The 22039-nt window shown below is 39.5% G+C and overlaps 3 protein-coding genes across 3 annotated transcripts; 1 reads left to right on the forward strand and 2 right to left on the reverse strand.

The window, feature by feature from the left end:
• The first annotated feature begins 114 nt into the window (after nucleotides 1-114).
• Nucleotides 115-10543, forward strand: atxn7l3a (ataxin 7 like 3a). Its single transcript, XM_078268731.1, has 14 exons — nucleotides 115-364; nucleotides 1272-1312; nucleotides 1462-1561; nucleotides 1697-1829; nucleotides 1931-2102; nucleotides 2203-2300; nucleotides 2413-2435; nucleotides 2551-2596; nucleotides 3159-3196; nucleotides 3310-3378; nucleotides 3501-3544; nucleotides 4159-4230; nucleotides 6081-6217; nucleotides 8091-10543. The coding sequence occupies exons 3-14, from the start codon at nucleotides 1511-1513 to the stop codon at nucleotides 8348-8350; spliced, it is 1143 nt and encodes a 380-aa protein (XP_078124857.1). The 5' UTR covers nucleotides 115-364; nucleotides 1272-1312; nucleotides 1462-1510; the 3' UTR covers nucleotides 8351-10543.
• Nucleotides 10544-11704: 1161 nt separating this feature from the next.
• Nucleotides 11705-15899, reverse strand: tmub2 (transmembrane and ubiquitin-like domain containing 2). Its single transcript, XM_078268732.1, has 3 exons — nucleotides 15792-15899; nucleotides 13552-14207; nucleotides 11705-12914 (listed from the first exon to the last, which is right to left on the reverse strand). Exons 2-3 carry the CDS (start codon nucleotides 14190-14192, stop codon nucleotides 12521-12523), a joined length of 1035 nt encoding a protein of 344 aa, XP_078124858.1. The 5' UTR covers nucleotides 14193-14207; nucleotides 15792-15899; the 3' UTR covers nucleotides 11705-12520.
• Nucleotides 15900-17497: 1598 nt separating this feature from the next.
• On the reverse strand, nucleotides 17498-21583 carry asb16 (ankyrin repeat and SOCS box containing 16). Its single transcript, XM_078268730.1, has 7 exons — nucleotides 21114-21583; nucleotides 20586-20927; nucleotides 20245-20512; nucleotides 19480-19888; nucleotides 19193-19276; nucleotides 18066-18176; nucleotides 17498-17980 (listed from the first exon to the last, which is right to left on the reverse strand). The coding sequence occupies exons 2-7, from the start codon at nucleotides 20920-20922 to the stop codon at nucleotides 17795-17797; spliced, it is 1395 nt and encodes a 464-aa protein (XP_078124856.1). The 5' UTR covers nucleotides 20923-20927; nucleotides 21114-21583; the 3' UTR covers nucleotides 17498-17794.
• Between the last annotated feature and the right edge of the window lie 456 nt (nucleotides 21584-22039).

Genomic DNA, 22039 nt, shown 5'->3' on the forward strand with positions numbered 1-22039 from the left:
TTGCTTTGATACTGCTTTTACCAACGTAAAATAAAATGAGTAATTTGACAGCTCTCATCCTCGGAAGCAAGGCTTTTATTGTTAAGGTTAAACCTGGAAGTCAGTAGTTATATTTTTATGTTCGGTCGGTTCGGTCCTTCTCTGTTGGCCTCCTCTGTGTCAAGCGGACTTGGAGCGTTAATTTAACAGACACCTGCGACAACAAACAATTTAAACTAGGGATTTTGTTTCACCGGCGATAAAAGGATGGATGTAGCTGGGGACCAGGCTTGTTATTAACGTATTTTGTTATGATGACTGACACGGTGATGTTGCCTCCCTCAGAGAAACTGCCAGTTTCAGGCTGAGTTTTCGGCATGACAGGGTAACATAACGTCACTACATTGTATCCGAGTATTTCACATCAATATGCCACAAACGCGTCTCCTTCTCCAACTAGCTAGCTAATAGAGTAGCAAGGCTAGCTAGCACATGATAACAGTAAAAAGTAATGTTAGTTGACGTTCAGCAGTGTTGACGTTAGTTTGCTTTCAACCATTACCTGCGTCTGTTTGGCCTTTTCCCCCCTACTAACGTTAGCTAGAGTTGGCGAGGTTGTTCAGATGGGTGTTTTATGTTTAAATGTAGTCATTGTCGCAGTGTCTGTAAATAAAGACGCATCTTACCTTGATTAGGGATAGGGAGATGTAACGTTAATGTTAGAGTCCAGTTGCACTATATTCATTAAAAAATATACTTATTACCGTATCTAATAAAATGTCAATCATGATATTGCTGTAACTGTAACTATATGTCTAGACTTAGCTAGATCTCAAATTGTAGCTACTTATTGTTATGGGATGGATGTTTCCTCCAATGTTTAATTTAAGACGTATATAGCTTAACTTAACGCGCAACATCTGACACATGTACAGCTAGTATTATAGAGTAGTATAGTTTATACCATACGCTACACTATATTTGATACTCTGTATACTGCATCTCATATCCCATACGCATTATGCAGTGCTATGTTATACTCTATTGTAATATGTGATACTGTTTTATTACATTACTAACAAAACACTATAAGTATCATTATATTATATATATTAGTCTGATGTACACTGATACATATACTAGACTTTGACTTTGCTGCTATTATTTTTACTACTGTAATGTTGTCATAAATTACTCTTGTATAGTTTCAACTTACTTTCTCTTTTCAGCTGTACTTATTTCTTTGAAAAAAGGCTTATCCATGAATTTATATATTTTCTTCACTTCAACAGAATGAATATATATCTGCAACAAGTGTCCATAACTTTTAAAAGTAAGCATTTTTAATTATCAGTTTGATTCATAAACTTAGCTCTTGATGACAGATTACATTTGTCTCTCTCTTTAATCTGTTACCCGTTGACCATGACTATCATCTAATGGATGTAAATTTTTTTTGTTTTTTTTGTTCAAAATCCTCAGGTCAGCATCTCATTACCTTGCTATCAAGATTTCCCATACAGATTTTCAAATGAAAATGGAGGATATGCCCCTGTCAGGCCCAGACAACACCAGGCTGGAGGTGAGTGAATATATATATATAATTTGTAATAAATGTAACTTTTAACTTTCACATGCACTGCAGACCATTGGTATGTCTTTCATCTGTTTCTTCTGGCATCCAGTTTGAATTTGTTTTAACATTATCTTATTATAGGCCTTGGTCCATGACATCTACTCTGAGCTGGTAGAAGATGCCTGTTTGGGCCTGTGTTTCGAGGTTCACCGTGCTGTGAAACAGGGCTATTTCTTCTTGGATGAAACGGACCAAGAGAGCATGAAGGAGTTTGGTTGGTGCCATGGCTTCCAGTTTTGTTTTTGGTCTATTTGTCTTCTCATTTTCTTCAGTGTGTTTCTTTATAGTATATGTGACTTTTAATCCCTCTCCCAGAAATAGTGGATCAGCCAGGTGTTGACATATTTGGCCAGGTGTACAATCAGTGGAAAAACAAAGAGTGTGAATGCCCGAACTGCAAAAGATTGATAGCAGCTTCTCGCTTCGCCCCGCACTTGGAGAAATGTCTCGGCATGGGACGCAACAGCAGTCGCATCGCCAACCGCAGGTCTGTCAGTAAAGGTCATTCAGGACTGATAGTTGTAGTGATCCAAAATGGGTTGGATCAGATTGTTTGATGGTTGTTGGGGTTTTTTACCTTTTAACAGACTAGCCAGCAACAATAACATGAGCAAATCAGAGAGTGATCAGGAAGACAACGATGACCTCAATGATAACGACTGGTCGTATGGTGCAGAAAAAAAAGGTGAGCATTCAAAAGTAGTTTACCCTTTTTTTTTACTGTGCTGAGTGAATAATTAAGTAAAACTCCAGATTGCTTTCACCTAATAAACAAACTTCTTATTTCCATGTCACAGCCAAAAAGAGAAAGTCAGATAAGGTATTTTTTGCATTTGTTTTCTCTTTTGCAGACGGTATTAGAGTTGATTGTATGTATAATATGTTTTAATATGTATAATGAGTTTAATCTAATCTGAATGATTTTCTTTTTGCAGAATCAAAATTCCCCAAGAAGACCCAAATCTCTAAAACATAAAAATGGTAAGTCTATCAGGTGTTTGTCTTTTTGTGTATTGGTGACGTTTTTGTCCATGCCATACCCTTTCTAAGATGGTGTAAATGTTTGAAATGATTCTGGGCTGGACCTGGTCCGCTCAGTGTCAGCACAATGCAATATCGGGTGAATATACAAACACTAAGAGTTGGAAGAGTTTAGCAAACATTCAGCCGAACTTTGGGATTTGTATGCGAATCATGGTGCATAGCAAAGTAACGATGTGCAATAATATATTGAATCATTTATTTGATTATTATTGGCATTTGTGTAGTATAATAGTCTATAATAGTATGACATTAACCTGCAAAACCGAAGTGTAAAAACAAAACAATTTGTGGTTTAATGGATCAAGCAGGAGTTTTTCTATTTACAAGGGAGGAGCAAATAATATCTGATTGGCTGCAAGCTAGTTTCCAAGTTTATAAGTTGATGTGGTTGGAAAGCCTCTTTATTGTGACTTGATGTCCAATTATGATGATGTTTGAATAGTTTTATTGGCGCATGTGGTAAAAATAAAGAGGATAAACAGTTGTGTTTTCCCCCCAGGTGAGCTTGGGAGCAGCGTCAGTTCAGAGCCTTACAAGGTGACAAATCTCCCTTTGTTCATGTTGCCTGCCAGACCTCAAAGTTCTTTCGTTTTGTATTGAATGTCTGTTCAAAGTATTAATACCGGTTCTTGGTCTGTATTTCATTTCAGTACAACTATAACACTGGCATCAGTTATGAAACTTTAGGCCCTGATGAAGTCAGATCCCTTTTAACAACGGTGCGTAGCCTGCACGAATGCACCCACGCTTAGTGATCTTTTACAGTCTCATTTCTCTGGATAAACAGTCATTTTTGCTGCTCTGTTGTTTTTAATTAAACAAGTTGTGTTTGTTTCTACAGCAATGTGGGGTGATCTCTGAGCACACCAAGAAGATGTGTACCAGGTAATTACTGTATAATCCACTGGCACGTACTACACAATACAGCTAGTGATGAAACTTCTTTAAACTTAACTGCTTTTGTGGTCCTGATATCTGGAATACTGCAGGATAGTTTCAGGTACTGTGACACACGGCCTTATGTTGGTGTTGCCATGTTATTTAATCCAAATCCTGAGGTCAGTGTCTTTATGTCCCTTCGGTCAAATTTTGTCATGAAAACTAAATGACTTCATCCATGTATTTATGAAAACATGTATGTTTGGACTAACTCGGGGACACAAGTGGCAACTCCTTGCATTTCATTGTTTAGGTTAGGTAAGTTTTTCTGGACCAGTGATTGACTTGTTCTTCTTCCCAAAATGAAACACCAAAGAGCTAGATTTGAGATAGTTTTAATTAGACCATGGAGGACCCTGTCAGTGACCAACGTCTACAGTAACATTTTAACATAACATCTAACACAGCATTGCTGCTCTTCCCTAGCTGATTGGTCACTGATTGTGTCTGCAGCAGTCCGTCCCACCTCTCTCCCTCCCCTGTGGCTGTGTGTATGCAGGCAGGGTGATGCGAGAAGTGAATGTGTCAGGGATGTATAATGCCACCTTGTGTCCCACCAGGTCTCATCGATGTCCCCAGCACACGGACGAACAGAGGAGGGCTGTCAGGCTGTTCCTCCTGGGGCCGTCCGCGTGAGTTTCGCCCCCCCTCCACACAGTGTACTTAACAAAAGTAATATTTGCATGACTGTTGTGACCCTTATGGTCAGGTGTTTGCTGATATGGTGCTGCTGGTCAATGTAGTAAATAGTCTGACACAGGGGCAAAGGCAGAGTTGTGACTATCTTCTAACTGAAGTGTTAACCAAAGCTGCAGCTGATAACCTTTTTAAAAAAAGTCCTACATTACCACCAGGGGGGTTTTCCTGGCTCATATTGGGATGTGTGTGTGTGTGTGTATATATATATATATATATATATATGTGTGTGTGTGTGTGTGTATACAGTGCTCAGCATAAGTGAATACACCCATGCTAAAGTTGACTAAAAAGAGGAATAAAAAAATTCATCTTTTGGAAATTGATCTTAATGCCTTAATTAAAAAAAAATGAGGAAAAATCCAATCTTTAAGGACACCAATTTTCTTTGTGAATGAATAATGTATCGTAAATAAATAAATGTTCTTCCTTAAAATACAGGGAGCATAAGTAAGTACACCACTATGTTAAATTACCATAGAGGCAGGCAGATGTTTATTTTTAAAGGCCAGTTATTTCATGGATCCAGGATACTATGCATCCTGATAAAGTTCCCTTGGCCTTTGGAATTAAAATAGCCTCACATCATCACATACCCTTCACCATACCTAGAGACTGGCATGGGGTACTTTCCATAAAATCATCTCTCAATGCAAATCAAACCAGCTATTAGGCTAACTGAAATAAAACCATGCCAAAGAAAATTGGTGTCCTTAAATGTTGGATTTTTCCTCATTTTTTTAATTAAGGCATTAAGATCAATTTCCAAAAGATGATTTTTTTATTCCTCTTTTTAGTCAACTTTAGCATGGGTGTATTCACTTATGCTTAGCACTGTGTTTATATATATATATTTCAAGCTTTTTAAAATCTTGATTAGTATATTCATTCATCATTTTAGATTAACATATGTTTGAAATGTTGGTTGAATTACAATAACAAGACTCTGGTTTATCACAAAAAAATAAAATGTGTGTACTGACGTTGACATCTTGCTGTATAGTTGTAACTATACGTTTGTGTTTATGTAACATGTTTAGCAGTTTTCAGGCTCAGACTTTGTTTCTACTAAAGTAAAAAATGCTGATATTCACCATTAGGAACCAGGTGGTCCAATAACAAAAAGAAAAATCAATCAATTATAGACTGCTTCATCAAAGTCTCTGTATGTATGATACAAGTGAACAACATGTATGTACACAGCATCCAAAACAAATATTTTTCACAAAAACAGTTCAGCCAGACAACAATAAATAACTACATTAATAATTATTAATTAATTAATTAAGCAATTGGTAAGTTAAGAGGGCAGAAGACCAACAAGTCATAAAAAGATAACAATAACTAAATAGACAGATAAAGAGAAAAAAATAGTTAATTAAAGAGTTTAATAAAGTACCAAATGAACCTGGGGGGGGGGGGTGGGTTACATCCCTTTTTATATATTTTTTGAAAAAGTGTCAAAGTTTGATTTAGCACAAACGTGTTGGATCTCTGGCCTAAGTAAAGAGGTACTATATTGCTGTTCAGAATAAGATGGTGATTAAAAATCCAAGTAGGTGAGGAGCTTTTGTTGAAACATGGCAAGTAGGTGTTTGGTGTTTTAAGCTAGCCTGATAATTGATGAGTCACTGATACAGATCATTGGCTCTGTGCTGTAGCGGCTGCATTTAGTTTAGCAATAATATTACAAATGTATAGACCTTTTTATCACTGTGTGGTCAATCTGAGTGTTGTCCTCACCAGTTTAACCAGTCAGCATCTCTGTCTGGGTTCCATGTAACAGGCCGACGCTGCCTGATGCAGACGCTGTGGTGGAGAGCGACAGCTTTGACATTCCAGATGGACAGACCCTGATGAGCCGCCTACAGTGGGAAGACTCTCCTGATATTTCACCCAGTGACTCGGCCTCATCTAAAGCCAGTAAGGAAGTAACATGCATTACACTGAAAGCATTTGTTTTGATAAAACGTACAGACCGTTGATAGGATTGGCTTACGCTTTCTGTCCCTCCAGTAAAAAGTAATCTTGGAAAGACAGCTTTTAGATATGTTGCCCCATTTCTCTGGAATAATTTACAGAGTAATCTAAAATTGTATGCACTAATACCAATGGGTCGATTAAAAATTTTGAATAGAGACCTCATTCACTTTACTGTAACTGTGACTGTTTTACATAGTACAGCCATACGTCTTTGTATTTGCTTCAGTAATCATGTTCTATCAACGTATTTTTATGCACATTTTGAAGTATTAGAAAATGTTGATGGAAACGGCAAAATTCGGAAAAACTTCCTCAAATTCGCAAAAAAGTTTTTACACGTGGCCAGGGTTAGCTCCGTTGGCAGAGCGGGCGCACATAATATAGAGGTTAGCAAACATGTAACTCACATGACTATAGTCCCTGTATCCATCGGATGGGGGAAGGATCGGGAAATGGGTCCCATCCAGTGCGCCGTACACTTGTGGCACAAAGTGTGTAGTGGAGTTGCGGTGCGCTATAGCCTGTGCCTCAGCCATGTCGGGTAAATTGACGAATTGGTTCAACAGCTTGAATCATATATGGCCCTGCACACCGCGTATACACAGCGGTGAATGGTTGTCTTGCTGACACCAAATGTCTCTGCCACAACCCTGTATTCTGCACAGGTGGTCAACTTGTACAATGCTACCTCTCTCCATTTAGCCAAAGAACTTAGCTTCTGAACTCTTTGATTTAGCAATCTACAACCATGTGTAACATCAACTTGTGACGAAACTACGCTTTGCGTTGTCTAGTTTATTCGCTCTAAACCAGTTGACGGAAACGCTTCTAATTTGCATTTTCTTTTTTGCGACATTTTAAAAGTTTGCTTAAAATTCGCTTGACAGTTAAATGGAAACATGACTAATGTTATTTTAAAATGCACTTTTTTTATAAATGGGTTTTTAATAGTGCTGTCAGTTAAACGCGTTATTAACGGCGTTAACGCAAACCCATTTTAACGGCGTCAATTTTTTAATCGCTAGATTAACGTTCTTTTTGGCCTATCAAACTTTGTAGTTTTTTCACATGCTGTTGCAACAACTAGTAACGTTAGAAGAACTACGACGCTAGACCGGAAACAAAACAACAGGCACGCCTCACACACTTGTTTGGGCTTGCGAGCCGGCCAAAGAGTAGTAGGCTAACGCGAGACGCCGAAATGGATGCCAATAAGATTCTGAATGGAAAGTTTACTTTTAAAAAGTTGCCAAATGGTTCCATTGACAAGACCAAAGTGATCTGTGTGTTTTGTCGCTGTGAACTGAGCTATCATCGCAGCACGTCCAGTTTGAAATACCACTTGATGGCCAAGCACACAGCTGATGTGAATACTCCGCCCCCTCATCAAAGCCAGGCGACAAAAGCACAAAGCAAGCCGATCCACTTTTCCATGTTGATAAGAGCATTAAAATGAGAAAAAAAGAATTGGACAAAAAGAAATCTAGGGACATTTAGAATAGATAAGAATGTGCGATTAATTGCAAGTTAACTATGACATTAATGCGATTAAATATGTTAATCGTTTGACAGCACTAGTTTTTAAATGTTTTCATTCATTCATTTGTATGAAATACTTTTATATATATTTTTTTCCAATTATGCCTGCATACTGCTGTCTTGATATTTAAATCTTTCTTATTTTCATTTGATTGTATTTTTGTTTGATTTTTCATTTTGTACTCAGGTCTCACTTGTAAATGAGATCTTGATCTCAATGTGTTTTCCTGATTAAGTAAAGTCTATATAGATACATTTTCTGTCCCTCTCATAGGCACCAACCATTCAGATTCTAGGAGGCCCAAGAAAAAGAAGAGGACGTCTCTCGGTTTGAACAGTGGAGTAGGAGGAGGAGGAGGGGTAGTAGTAGGAGGAGGGGTAGTAGTAGGTGGAGGAGGAGGGGGGGGGGGGAGCCTAACTGGAGGCGGCGGCAGCAGCAGCAGTTCTCAGAGTAATATTAGCTTTTCGACCAAAAAAAAGAGGCCCAAACTCTCAGCACCTTCTATTTCCAGTATCTATGATGACCTAAACTAGCATAAGCCCTGTCTGTCAGAGAAGCTCTCTGTTCATACCTACATTTACAGTTCTTATTCATTCAGCCTTGACACGTAATTCAATTTAATGAACATTTCTCTAAATGTTGTGGTTAGGGGTCAAAGTGTCCAATCAGAGTATCTGCTGGAACCTATTGGGAAAATTCCACCTTAAAACAGACTTTACCTAGCATCACCTAGTTTTAAATGAATAGGAAGTCTCCAGCTGTGAATCAGAAAGCGTGCCTATGTGCCGATAAGGTCACCATATATGTTGTCACAGTGTCCAGGCAGGTATTTCAATTTGCACTGTTGCACTATATGTCCACACTGTATCTGGACACACGGACAGTACACCCATATGCGATTGTTGAACACGTCATTTCAAAACCACAGGGTTTCCATCAGATGTTGGAACCTGGCACAAGAGCGTAAGTGAGATCGGCCACTGATGTTGAGTGATAAGGTCTGGCTCAAAGTCTGAACTCCAGTTTATCCAAAAAAGGTGTTGGATGGGGTTGAGGTCAGTGCTCTGTGCAGGCCAGTCACGTTTTTCTGAAGCCTAACTGGGAAATCCATGTCTTTATAGATCTGACTTTGTGCACGGGGAAAGCACCTTAATGAAAAAGGAAAGGGTCTTCCATAAACTGTTGTTGGAAGCACACTATTAGATAAAATATCATAGCATGCTGTAGCATTAGATATTCCTTAATTTGAACTAAATGGCCACAGGGGTGTCACCATCACCACATTATGTGGCTTCCAGCAAAAGTAATTCAAATTAAAGAATTAAAACTGATTTGTACAATTTGTACAAACGATAGGAATATCATTCATTTTATGTTATGGTCAAAAGAAAACTATATGATATCACTTTTAAACTCCTAAAAAAGACACCATAAATGGCCTTTTAACTGCAGGCATTTTGACATGACAGCAGGAAAACCACAGGTGTAATTAACAATGTTATTTATAAGGGGCTGCACTCCATTTAGCGTTCCTAATTTCAGGGTCCTGCCACTGTGGACGCTTGCTCACCGACAGGGTTTACTGATGCACTCAAATGGAACACAGTCAGCCATCGTTAACAGAATGAAATGCACCTGTGCTTTTCCTGCTGTGACAAGTCAACATGTCTGCTATAAAAAAAGGCCCATTGGGAATATTTGTCCACCGTTTTCTGGAAGTCTGTACAAAATGTTCCTTTACATCTGAATTCCTGATGGCCTGTTTTTCTTTAACAACGTATTGAAGTTATTTGAAGACCTTTTATTAGCTATAGTCAGTCAGAAAATACTTTTTGTTGGCCCTTAACCTTTTCCACAAAACATGAAAAGTCTTAAATTTGGCTTTCTGAAACCTTCAGGTGCTCATTGTTGGCAATTCTGCGACCTGTATACGAATATACTGGACTCTTCATCAGTGGCTTTTTAATTCTAGCATTGTATTGCACAGTGTGTGTGTGTGTGTGTGTGTGTGTGTGTGTCATTTTTCGCGTAGTGTGTCTGTGGTGGTTAGTGTGTGTGTGATCATTTATATTTTCATAAAACTATGCATCCTAGAATGTGACATTCTTGTGAAAGTACATGTGCCATTTTAATTATTTAATGTTTGTTGTTTACATCAACAATATATTTAAGTTGTATTTGTCACTGCCTATAAAGTGATGAAGTGTATATTATTTGTGTGTAAATGCAGATTTTGATATTGGATGAGCCAGTAGGCTTTTTGGGCACATGTACAGTTCATGTATGTATGTACGCGTGAGATGGAAAATTAATCATGAATCAAATGCAAATTTTGTTCCTTGGTACAAAACTTGTCTTGTGTGTTTTCACTTAGTTTCTGCTTATAGATCACATTACGTAGACCAGTGCTACAGTTCTGCTTGTCATTCATGATCATGAGTGATAAGCCTGTAAGCCTATATAATGTCTAATGTGAAAGTTGTAAGATATATTACATGCTTTTAGAGGTCAGATGCACTATTTGACTAATGTACTTGCAACTTTTCACAGTTGATGTCTTAGAGAAGCTTTTTTATTTGGGTTTAAACAAAGACTTTACAGTTTTGGATATTATTTGTAGAGTCAGAATACAAGGATGAGTTCTTTTGTTTGTATGCATCAGGACATCGTCGCTGTAAAACTTAGGGACTGTATGGAAATTATTAAGGGGTAGAAGAGTTAAGAAAAGGGGGTGTTACGCTGCCAGTGTATGCCATCAGAAGTGCTTCTTGAATGGTCAAATGGCTTCGGGATAACCCCACCACCACCTTTCCGATGTCAGAGTTTTTTTTTTTTAAACAGTCACTGTACGTTGTGATTGGCCAACTGTGTGGAGGTGAGAAAGGAGCCAGAGTTGGATCTTCCCTCTCTTAAGCGCTCTTTTTAAATTATTCAACTATTTCTGTCACTTTTAACTATGAATACTGTCGCTTTTTGACTGGTCGGACAACACGCCGTATGAACTAGTTCTTCTCAAGCATAATCCGACCCTTATGTTTTGTCTTTTTTCTGAAAGGTTAGACGGTTTGAAATTATTGAGAGTGCAGGCAAGAGTCTGACTTTCTCATCCCAGATTCTATTTTATTTCATTCTTCCCTTGTAAGATTTATTGTAAAAAAAAAAAAGGCTTTGTTTTATTTCCTCATCAAAATCAACTAGCTAGTAAGACCAATAACTCAGTTTTAAGGAACAGGATAGATAACTGAGCCTGATTCACTCATTTGGTGGCCAAAAAAAAAAGCTCTTTATTTAGAAATAGAGAATGGCTTGAATATTCGCTGTGTTTTTGTGCTTGTTAGAATTTTTATTTCCAGGTATTGGGAAAATAGCCAACTAAATAAAGGATTCAACCTTCCTCCCCACCCAAATAATTTCCATACAGTCCTTAAATTCAAGTGCATTCAGTTGTTAGTCTCAAATCTGTCGAGCCTGATGTCCAGTACAGTTTACACTTTGACATGTTTTTGTAGTAACTTTGACCGTGCCCTTTTTAATCTTTTTCGGTAGAGTCTTGTGATGTGCACTAAAGTTAAATGACCTGTTATTGAGATACTTTGGTAGGTGTGATTTAGATTTTTTGAGCCACTTTTTTGTGGATGAAGCTAACAGCTGATGTTCTCTTGTGGATCTTTGTGTACGTGTGCAGTACGAGGGCAATGACAAAGAAGGCAATGTGAGTTTCCAATATTTTTTCATGCACAAATCTGTGCATGTGGGAATGACTGTTGTATGTGATCATAATGTGATTATGTTCTTCACTACCATGCATACTGGTGTTTGTATATAAATAAACACAAAACAGAACCAGAGACTCACTTCTTTAGACTACAAACAGATGCTGAAACAGGTTGGTTTGAAATGCTTTAATTTGAGACATCACTGAAGCCAGAGCAGTCCAGCATAATCAGGAGGGTTCCATGTCACCCTCCAAATCTTTAAGTGCCAGATGCAGGTTCATCTGATTCATTCTATCATTTAATTTACAGAAAATACACAATATATTTACAATATCTTCTCAAAAAATGTCTATTTTCATGTCTAGTGATTATTTAAATTAGCCTATTTCTACATAGCAACAGTATTTGAGCAACAAAAATATCTGAACATTTTAGCCTAGCGCTGGGCCAGCTGCACAAGTCCATATTTGCTTACACAGAGCTTGATTCATTCAAAAATAACGGCGGTTGAACTGGCACACAGCACGTTGAGTGGTTCCAAAAGGTTTTAGATTATTGCATCTATCAGTTAATTATAATTGTTTTTAACACAGAAATGGTGGCCTAAAAAACAAAGACAAACAAGAAAGCATTAGCAACAATAAAAGAGTGCATAAAGCTAGAGTGTTTGAACATGGTGTGAGCCACTAAGTCATGTTTGGAGAGGAGCCAAAGTATGGTCCGGTTTCAGCTGAACTTCACTCACTGCAGATGATTATTTATTCCACATATACTGTACAATCACTTTTATCTTGTTACATGCACAAACAGCCTTACCTAGCCACCCACACAAACACACACACACTCTGCAGGCATTCAATCAGCTGTGGCATCTGTACCAAGCCCCGTTTTGATTAGTCCATCTCTCCAGGCACCGCCCACTGCTGTAGTTATTTTTATTTTACCACACAACATTCAGCTGTAAGCGTGTTCCCCCTCTCTGCCTTTTTAACGGCTGTGCATCCCAAATATCAGAAAGCTGAAGAACACAGTGACTCCCACAAGGGAGATGGTCGCAGGGGTGGTGAAGAACTGCCTGTAGTTGATGCGGAAGTACCACACCACGGCCAGTATCACCACAAACACGGGCACCACCAGGCTGCTGGTGCTGATGGCCACACCAGCAGCCCTGAATCCTCCAGAGACCCCGGAGCCGACTCCTGCTCCCGACCCAGCCTGAGCCCCTTCCTCTGGAGTAGCCTCGTGCAGGGCCTGGGAGATGTGGCAGTGGATCACGCTGTTGTGTGTGATGTTTAGGGATAACAGAGTCTTCTTGGGATCCTGCAACAACTGGCCTTGGTAGATAAGTTTTATTTGATGCTCCCGACCTGAGAAGTATTTACTGGGGAAGAGATCGAGGGAGACGAGAAAAGAAGAGAATAATGAACGGTCATTATGGCATTTTGGGATATGCGCTTATTTGCTTTCTGGCAGGGAGTTAGATGAGAAGATCAATACAATCCTCGCGTGTTTACGATAAATGTGTAGCTACAGCCAGCAGTCGGTTAGCTTAGCTTAGCATAAAGACTGGAAGCAGGGGGACAGCTAGCCAGGCTCCGTCCAAAGGTAACAGAAATGTGTAAGCGGATTTTGTTAGCTCTAAATTCACTCACTAATTAACAGGTGTGAAAAGGACGAGAGCTTATGTGCTTGACTATTTCTTGGACTTCATGGAGTCTCTGCTGGTTGCCTGGCAACCTCACAGTGACGACAAGACTCGAGGCCAAGAAATAGTCCCATACATAACCTCTCATAAAACCACAACATGTCGTTTTTACACATACCACGTGTTAATTAGCAGAGCTAAGCTAAACTGACTGCTGACTGTAGCTTCAAATTTACCGTACAGACATGCATGTTGCATATTCTCAGCTAGCTCTCTGCAAGAAGCAAATAAGCGCATATTTCCCAAACTGTAAAACTATTCCTTTCACAATCTATGCTTGAAGTCTGTAGGTGGATGTTCGGGGTTGTTTTACCTTTTCAGTACTGCCACTGTATCCTCTGGTTCTACAACAGCTACCTCCTCCGTGTCATTTAAATACTTCAGACGGACAGAGATGGAAGCGGTAGTGGAAGTGGTGGTGGTGATGGGGCAGATGGTGCTGGACAACACTGGGATATGCTTTATAATCTTTTTATCTTCCTCTTCCAGCTCTTCCTCCTCCTCATCATCATCATCGTCATCGTCATCCTCCTCCTCCTCTTCCTCCTCCTCATCTGACGTATGCACTCTTCCAGCCTGTGGTTGTTTGCTCTGTATGTCTAGCAGGAGATCAGTCCGAACCCCCTCAGCTTCCTCCCCAGTCTCCTCCCCCTCTCCCCTCTCAGTCCCAGGCTCGCCGTCATCCGGCTTGTTCTCCTGAGAAGGTGGAGGAGCCTGCTGTTCCGGAGTGTCGGCGCTAGGAGAGCCTCCGCTGTAGCTGTCGTGACCTCCCAGTCCGATCAGAGAGGCATGAGCGCCCACAGTGAGGATGGTGCCCAGTATGTGGTCTCCCCGGTCGGCCACGTGGGTTGAAAGCCAAGCGAAGACGAGGGCTAGGACCAGGAGAAACACACCGCCTGCTGCCGTGACCTCATCCTCCATCCCATCCAGCATGGTCAGTGCACACACTGCCATCTCTGTCCTCCAAACCTGAAGAAAAGACACAACAAGTTTATGTGTATCGCCTCAAAGAGGTTTACAATCCATACAACAATGTAGCAACTAAGCAAAACATATAAGCAAAGTTAAACACAATCTTAAAGGTTATCAGAGTGTAGTCCAACACTTACCATTCTCTCATATGATAGGAACATCTAAACAAACTCAATTTGATTTTATTGGAAAATAATCTGGCTTTGCATATAAGAAACTCAATGAAAATGACTTATTTTCACAAATAACTTGTTAGTTATTTAAACTACAACTTTACTAAAAACACAGTAGGGTTGAAAGATATAATGCTGTATACTCATTATGTCAACAGATGGATATTTTGCATTACCGTTTATTATCCCTTTATTATCTATATTTGTATTGGGCCATTAGCAGGACTGCTTTATGGCAATATTGGATTTACAGGATTTTTACATGTACCTTTTTAATTCACTGGATTCGCCAAATCTGGTTATTTCTTATCTATAAACAGTTACTCTAATTACTTATACTACACCATGCTATTATAGTAGGGCTGCAACTAATTATTAATTTCACTGTCGAATAATCTGCCAATTGTCTTTTAAATCAATCTATACATTGTCAGAATACAGTAAAGGAAAAGGCCCAAGGTGACCTGTTTTGTCCAACCATCGCTCTAAACTCAAAGCTATTATTTATTTACCATCACACGAGATGAGGAAAAGCAGCAAATCTCCACAACTAAAAAGCTGAAAATAGGATATGTTATACTTGTGACAGAAGATAGATCTTATATATCCATACATCCCACCTACGGCGTAGCTCTAGCCTATATGATGACACAAGAAAACGTCCTGTTCCTGATTGTTGTAATAAATTGGTTACAGAGTGAAATCACCATAATCTTTAAAAAGCTCTGACTTTGTAGCAATGATACAGTTGTATTCTTTGAGTCAATTGAGCCCCTGCGCATCCGGACAAAGCTACTTCACACAATACACATTACTCGGGTTTGTATACGTAGAAACAGATTATAAAGACATTATGTCATAGCTCTGTAGCAACATAGCTACATGTTATACGCAGGGTTGCTGGCAGATGAATAATCTTTTAACGAGGTGTTACCAAAAGACATTAACGTTATTTAGGGTGAAAGTTACTCAACGTATAAATCCGCAGCAGCTATCAGGGCTGGTCATCAGCTGTTGTAGCTGTGAAGCTATGTCTATAAAACCCAGCTGTTCAAAGACGTGTCAACAGGGATGTCTTATGCCACGTTAGTCATTACACTCGACATTTAGCTAGCTATACAAACAATGTGCCGTTATGTGACCTAATCTTCTGAGCTGCTAACTTGTCATGTTGTAACAGTTATGTTAGGTTATGTTGCTAGTTATCGAGCTAAGTTAGCTTGCAAGCTAGCCTACCTTGCTAGCTAGCTTAAAAAATAAATAAATAAATAAATAAAATAAAAAGACCTTCGGCTGTTTACGACTCTCGCCGCTCTGTTTTGTTTTTGTCGCGACTGTTTTCAAACTGAACACAGAGGTCGTGTGAACGTCCGTGCGTCTTTGTTGTATTGATATTAAACGATCTTACCGGCCAGCTGTATAAGTCAGAGCATGTTTGAAGCCGAGGCTCGATGCTAGTTAGCAGCTGCTCCTTAAAAACCACATAATAAACACAGAGGCTACGGGACGAGACGGCGTGACGTCATCGCCGGACAGTTGGGCGCGCTTGTTTTGGACACGGGTCACGCCGGCACGCCTGTTGCTCCTCCTGCTCATAATAACTATACATATAATATATAATAATGTATGATATTTACTATGCTGGTAATTTAGGGACATATTCACAGTGGTGAAATGTAACTTAGTACATTTACTCAAGTACTGTACTTAAGTACAAGTTAAAGGTACTTTCTACTTCTACTCCACTTCATTTCAGAGGGAAATATTGTACTTTTTACTCATTTATTTGACAGCTTTAGTTACTTTTCAATTTAAGATGTTTGTATACAAAGTATAGGGAGAGCGTATAAAAGAAAAAAATAATTGGCAACTACTTTGATAATTGATAAGATAAGATACAGACATAGTATAAGGTGTAGTAGTGTAGTAATATAGTATAACATAATATAAAGTATAGCACAGCAATATAACATAGTATATGCAGTATAGTACAGCAGTATAGCATAGAATTGAATAGAATATCAACTAGAATATGGTGTCATATAGTAGGCTGTAGTATAATAGACCTATATAACAAGAGATATCCACAGTATGGTGAGATATATAATCCCTCTGGCACAGAGACAATGGAGGCGAGTGTCTCGAGTGAACCACAAATGACACTGTCATTTTATTTTTCATTTATTTTTGAAAATGTTGTGCTATTGGTTGGACAAAAAAAAGTGAGGCATCACTTTTGGCTCTGGGTAATTATGACGGCATTTATTTCTGTTATCTGAATTTTTTTTAAAAAAAGCAATTGATTGATTAATGGAGAAAAAAAATGACGTAATCAATAATGAAAAGTATCAATAATTAGTTGTAGTCCTATACAAAAATTGAGTTCCAACTCAACCAACTACAACCGTAATATCCTGTTTTAATGTTACTGCATGAGTGATAATAATCTTATGATATAATATATAATAGTATAACAGTCACAGGGGACATTTCTCTGCATTGAGTACTTTTCTTGTAATATTTAAGCACATTTTCGTGATTATACTTACAAACTTTTACTAAAGTAACATTTGCAATGCAGAACTTTTACATGTAACAGTATAAACAGTAAGGCTATTTTCACAGTGCTATTAGTATTTTTCCTAAAGGATCTGAATACTTTCTCCACCACTGCCTATTCAGGACAATAGAAAAACTTTTCTATCTGCACACAGCGTGCAACATTATATCCAAGATACATACTGTACATGAAGTATTTCATTTATCTTTAATTACATTTTAAACCGAGGCTGAAAAAGTAATTATGAGCAAAAGTCTTGCATTCACTTAAGTAAATAAAGTAGCATAATTTGCACGCTGATCTCTTCATGTATATTCTGGCCAGTTTTTATGGAAAATGCAAAAATAACAAAAGCATATTACAGCCCCAATATTACTACTACTGTTAGTACTAGTGGTGCATATTTCTCATATGGTATTCCATTTGTGTATATCGTGTTCAAAGAAGCTATGCGTGTAAATACTGTAGGCTTATTTTTGCATGCAACAGTTATGTCATTAAATTTAATATGCAAGCACTTTGTTGTTGACATTAGTGTTAAAACAATAGTACCAACCAACCAATACAATATAAACAAATTAAAAGTTAATAAATAATACTCCAACAGGAGGTAAAGTTGTGTTTATTTGTATTTTCTTACAGAAAGTCCATCTGAAAGTGTTTCAAGTTGACAAAAAAAAGTGTTAGTTTGAAGAAAAAAAAGTAACTGAAACAGGTTATTGTAATCTAATAAAAACTTGTTTTCAAATATAAAATAAATAAATATATATATATATATATACACACACACACACACACACACACATACATATATATATATATATATATATATACACACACAAAATATGAAGTTACTGGAGTGTCCCGTCCTTACACAGCAGCAGGTAATCCCTCACAGAGCTGGGAATGTCAAGTTCACTGACTGCTGTGAAACATCGGCCTCCGAGGCGCAGGCGTAAAGCACATCGGCAGAGATGCTGCAGAGAGCGAGGCTGGCCGCTCTGCTGACGCGCCAGGTCGAAGAAAGGCCGGTGCTCCTGAGGCAGCGAAGGGACAAACAAAACCACTTTAGAGCACTGGATAGTAAACAAGATGAGAAGAGGTGATTTAAACGCTGCTCACCTCATATATCTCAGTGGGCAGAGAGTCCATCCACTCACAGGGAGGGATGGATGTGTACGAGTTCAGCATCACCTCCAGAGTGGCAGGAGAGAGGACACACTGCTTCAACATCTGTGCAGAGCAAAGAAATAATCACACTATCCAACTTGTTAAAAAGATTTCTAGAGTCAAACTACCTGAAAAGATGATAGATGTTAGAGGTTAATCCTTGTCTGTCTGACTTGATATTTACAGTATTACATGTGCTAGAACATTTTATGCTTTATATTTAGATTATTTCTTAGCCTCATATTGTGTTAGTTTTTCACTATTTTACCACCTGTCTTCTTTAGTATTGCATTAATATATTGGCCGGATGTTTTGTAGTATTGGACTCTTTACTTCTAAGTAATGAATAGAAAACTGTCAGCGTGTCTACATGATACAAGCCTTCCGTGATTGCGCACCGCCCCCACCCCTCCTCCACGCAGTTGCTAGTAGTCAAGGAGGACACGGGGGATTAAAAAAAACATGATGGACTCTTCAGAAGAGGTAATTATTTTCACTTGAGTTTCTGCACGGGAAAGTCACCGACACCACAATTTTCTGAACATAGCCATACTGAGAAATACAGAGAGAGTTGTGTGGAGCTGATAGTCTTAATTAGCTTTGTAGCAACTCATTTGGCAATGGCTTGAATGTAACAATTGACGTTTATTAGTGTCAAAAAGTTACGCACTAAAGCTTTAATAGTAATGGATTCTGTTCGGCACAACGTGGGGATATTTCTAGTTTGGATATAAGACTTGGACTGGGTATTGTTTGATCTCCCTCCCCTGTTCCCTGTTCGAACATTTCTTGTTAATAACAGTATTATTATAATAATTATAATTTGATAGATTTGACCATATGATGTTTCTTCATTATTGATGTGGTAATTGTCTCAGCTGTTGAATTTGGCCCCTGTTTTGATTGCTTGCTTGCTACAGCCTGTGGCTTCGGTATAAAGATGTTCTTATTTCACATTGAGAATTTGGGGAGTTTAACCATTTCTGTTACCATTTACTCAACTGTCGACCAGGTGTGCATTAGAAAACAGCATCTGACATGTATCAGTATCACATTCTCTCAGTGTAGTTGTTTTTAACCTTTGGTGAAACAGGCTGAGCTCCATGGTTCAGAAGTGACCGTGCTACAGCTTCAGGTTGCTGGCCTGGGTAATCTTCAACCACCTTAAAAAAACAAGCAAAAAGTGTCAATCCTACTGCCTGAGCTTAAAAAGTAATATATATATATATATATATATATATATATATATATATATATATATATATCTACTGGATTAATCATATTCTAAACTTCACATCTTTGCAGTTTCACATAACTGTTATTAACTAACACTAACCCTGATATCCACCCAGCCCTCATGAGCTACCTGTAACAGACAGTCCATTGGTGTGTATCCTGCACAGTTGGCAACATCTGCCTTGGCTCCATGCTGTAGGAGGACGTCCACAATTCGGTGGCTGCAGTTTGCACAGGCATTGTGCAGAGGGGTGTGCTGCTTCCTGCCTGCAGTTCTGGGATCAGCTCCTGCATCCAGCAGCTTTTGAATCACACGTAAATAGCGGCCGGCCTCAGAGGGCCTCTCGGCACCGGAGCATGCAGCGTTCAGAGGGGTCTCCCCCTCTTGATTTGTGGCTGACACATCTGCTCCGTGGCTGAGGAAGAGCTCCACATGCTCCTCCAGGCCTCGCCGGGCGGCCACGTGCAGAGGTGTGAGCCTCGACTCCCTCATCCTCACACTGACCTCTGCACCTCCGTTTATCAGCAACTCAGCACACCTGGAACAAAAGGCTCATATTTGCAAAAACTTCTCTCTCTAACAATAGTTGAAGTTAAAATTTTCTTGGAAGAAAGAAGATTGAAAATCTTTCGGTTCTCAAAGATATTTAAATTTTCTTACACTCTGCGTGAGCCATTTGTCTTATTGTAAGACAATTCGGTTTTTAAATTAGACTCTTATTACAATAGGAGGAAATGACTCAAAACATGAACATTTTTGCACAATAAGAGAAGATGAACTTAAAACTCAACTTCAGTTAACCCAGTGGTCGAACTGGGGCTAATAGAGATTACTGATATGAATATATTGTAGGCCTACAAACGGTTAGTCGTCAGCTCCTCTAACAACACTCACTGCAAAGACTGGGCGGAGGTGCAGAGGTGAAGAGGAGCGCTGCCGTCTGCCGCCAGCAGGTCAGGCTCTGCTCCGTGAGACAGCAGCAGCTGGACACAAGCCGCATGGCCGCCCATACAGGCATCATGGAGGGCCGTGTTACCTCCGGGGTCAGCGTTCACCTCAGCCCCACGGAACAGCAGCTCCTCCACACATCCTGTGTGTCCTCTGCTGGCAGCCAGACGTAATGCTGAAGTCTGCTTCACCTTGGAGCTCAGCGTCCACATGCCTGACAGAGGAAGAGGAAGCCTGTTCAGTGTTAACAGCGTTTATGTGAGATTATATAAACTATGAACTCGTACCCATCTCTGGAGCCCAAAGCATCTCCTCATGCACCGTCTCCATCAGGGCGTTGACCATCGCAGGGTCCTTCAGCACCGCATACACTCCTTTCATGTCCCCCCACATGAAGGTGTTGTGCACGGCCGTGTCTCTGCACCGGACCTGGGGTGGAGGGGCCCGGACTTCCTGAAGTCGTTGCCGCCTGGGAGGAGGCCTGGGGGCCCGGGGCAGCGGGGCCCTTGTCATGGCTCTCCTATGAGCCAACGCTTGCCGAGCATCCTCCCACTCCTGAAGCTCCTGCTCCAGTCTCAGGGAGCGGAGTGAGGAAGAAGTGAACGGAAATGTGTCCTTTGACATGGCACCTTAAAGTGAGCCCACCAGAAAGTTTGACAAGTAGTACAAAGAAGGCGAGTTCAAAGAAAGTAGATTTTTATGCCATGTTCCTGTAAGTCCACACATTAAACTCCTCTAAAAGCAACAGGGTCTTGCCTCTGAAGCACTGTGCAGTTACTTTTCAGAGGAAATGTTAGCCTGCAGCTTTTACTCACCCTTCACTGGAACTGTTGGGAGTCACAGGGGTCCAAGCAGAGGTCAAGTAAAAACTTTCAGAATTTAAATCACAATTTAAGTCTTGCTTCCCTTTCATGTCAACTATTACAACTAAAAAATGAAATGCCCTTCCTTAATGGACACAGTCAGAAGCTTGTTGCTCAAAAAAAACTTCAGCACTACTGTAGTTATTAATAGAGCAGAATGCAAGCTGATACTTGTATTACCTTAAATGGCCACCAGATGGCAGTATTGATCCGGTATTTATATCCCCCATTCCGTCATTTTAACAAAAGAACCAAGAAATGTCAACTTAGACAGCCTCTCTATCTAGCTATATTCCAAGCACTGTGGTATTGTCAGTTGTCAATTGAAGATCACAACTTTTGAAATGCATTGTGGCTATTCGCATTTCGTTTGGCTCGCAACTTTCTTCATGAACGTGTGTGATACTGTAAGTGTTGGCAACCCCGCCTACCTGATATAACCTGAGCCCTTTACAGCTTCCATCTGATTTAAAGGCACAGTGAGGACAAAGCATAGTGAGATCATCCTTAATGTCATGTACTTCTTGTAGAAATACTGAATTTGGACATGCAGTGTGACATGGTTATATAAAAACGTAAAAATGTTAATTTATGTTTGGAAAATGATTCAGCCATTACTGGTACATTGTTTTAGGATAATCTGTCCTTCCGAATGTAAAACTGATAGGATTTTGATTTGCTGCAGTGACCCAGTAAAATAATACCCAGAAGATGTAAAGGAACTGATATCATTCCTTGGCCGTGGCATCTATTATAGGGGTGTCATGGGTGTGCTGGAGGGAGTCCACTCACTTTTGATGGTGACATGGTTTGTGGTGGTGGCACAAGTGTGGCTTTAGTTTTTTAGTTTTATGTTTTTTTTTTCCACAGGTAGACTA

This window comes from Sander vitreus, chromosome 15 (assembly GCF_031162955.1).
Source record: "Sander vitreus isolate 19-12246 chromosome 15, sanVit1, whole genome shotgun sequence".
NCBI classification, from domain to species: domain Eukaryota; kingdom Metazoa; phylum Chordata; class Actinopteri; order Perciformes; family Percidae; genus Sander; species Sander vitreus.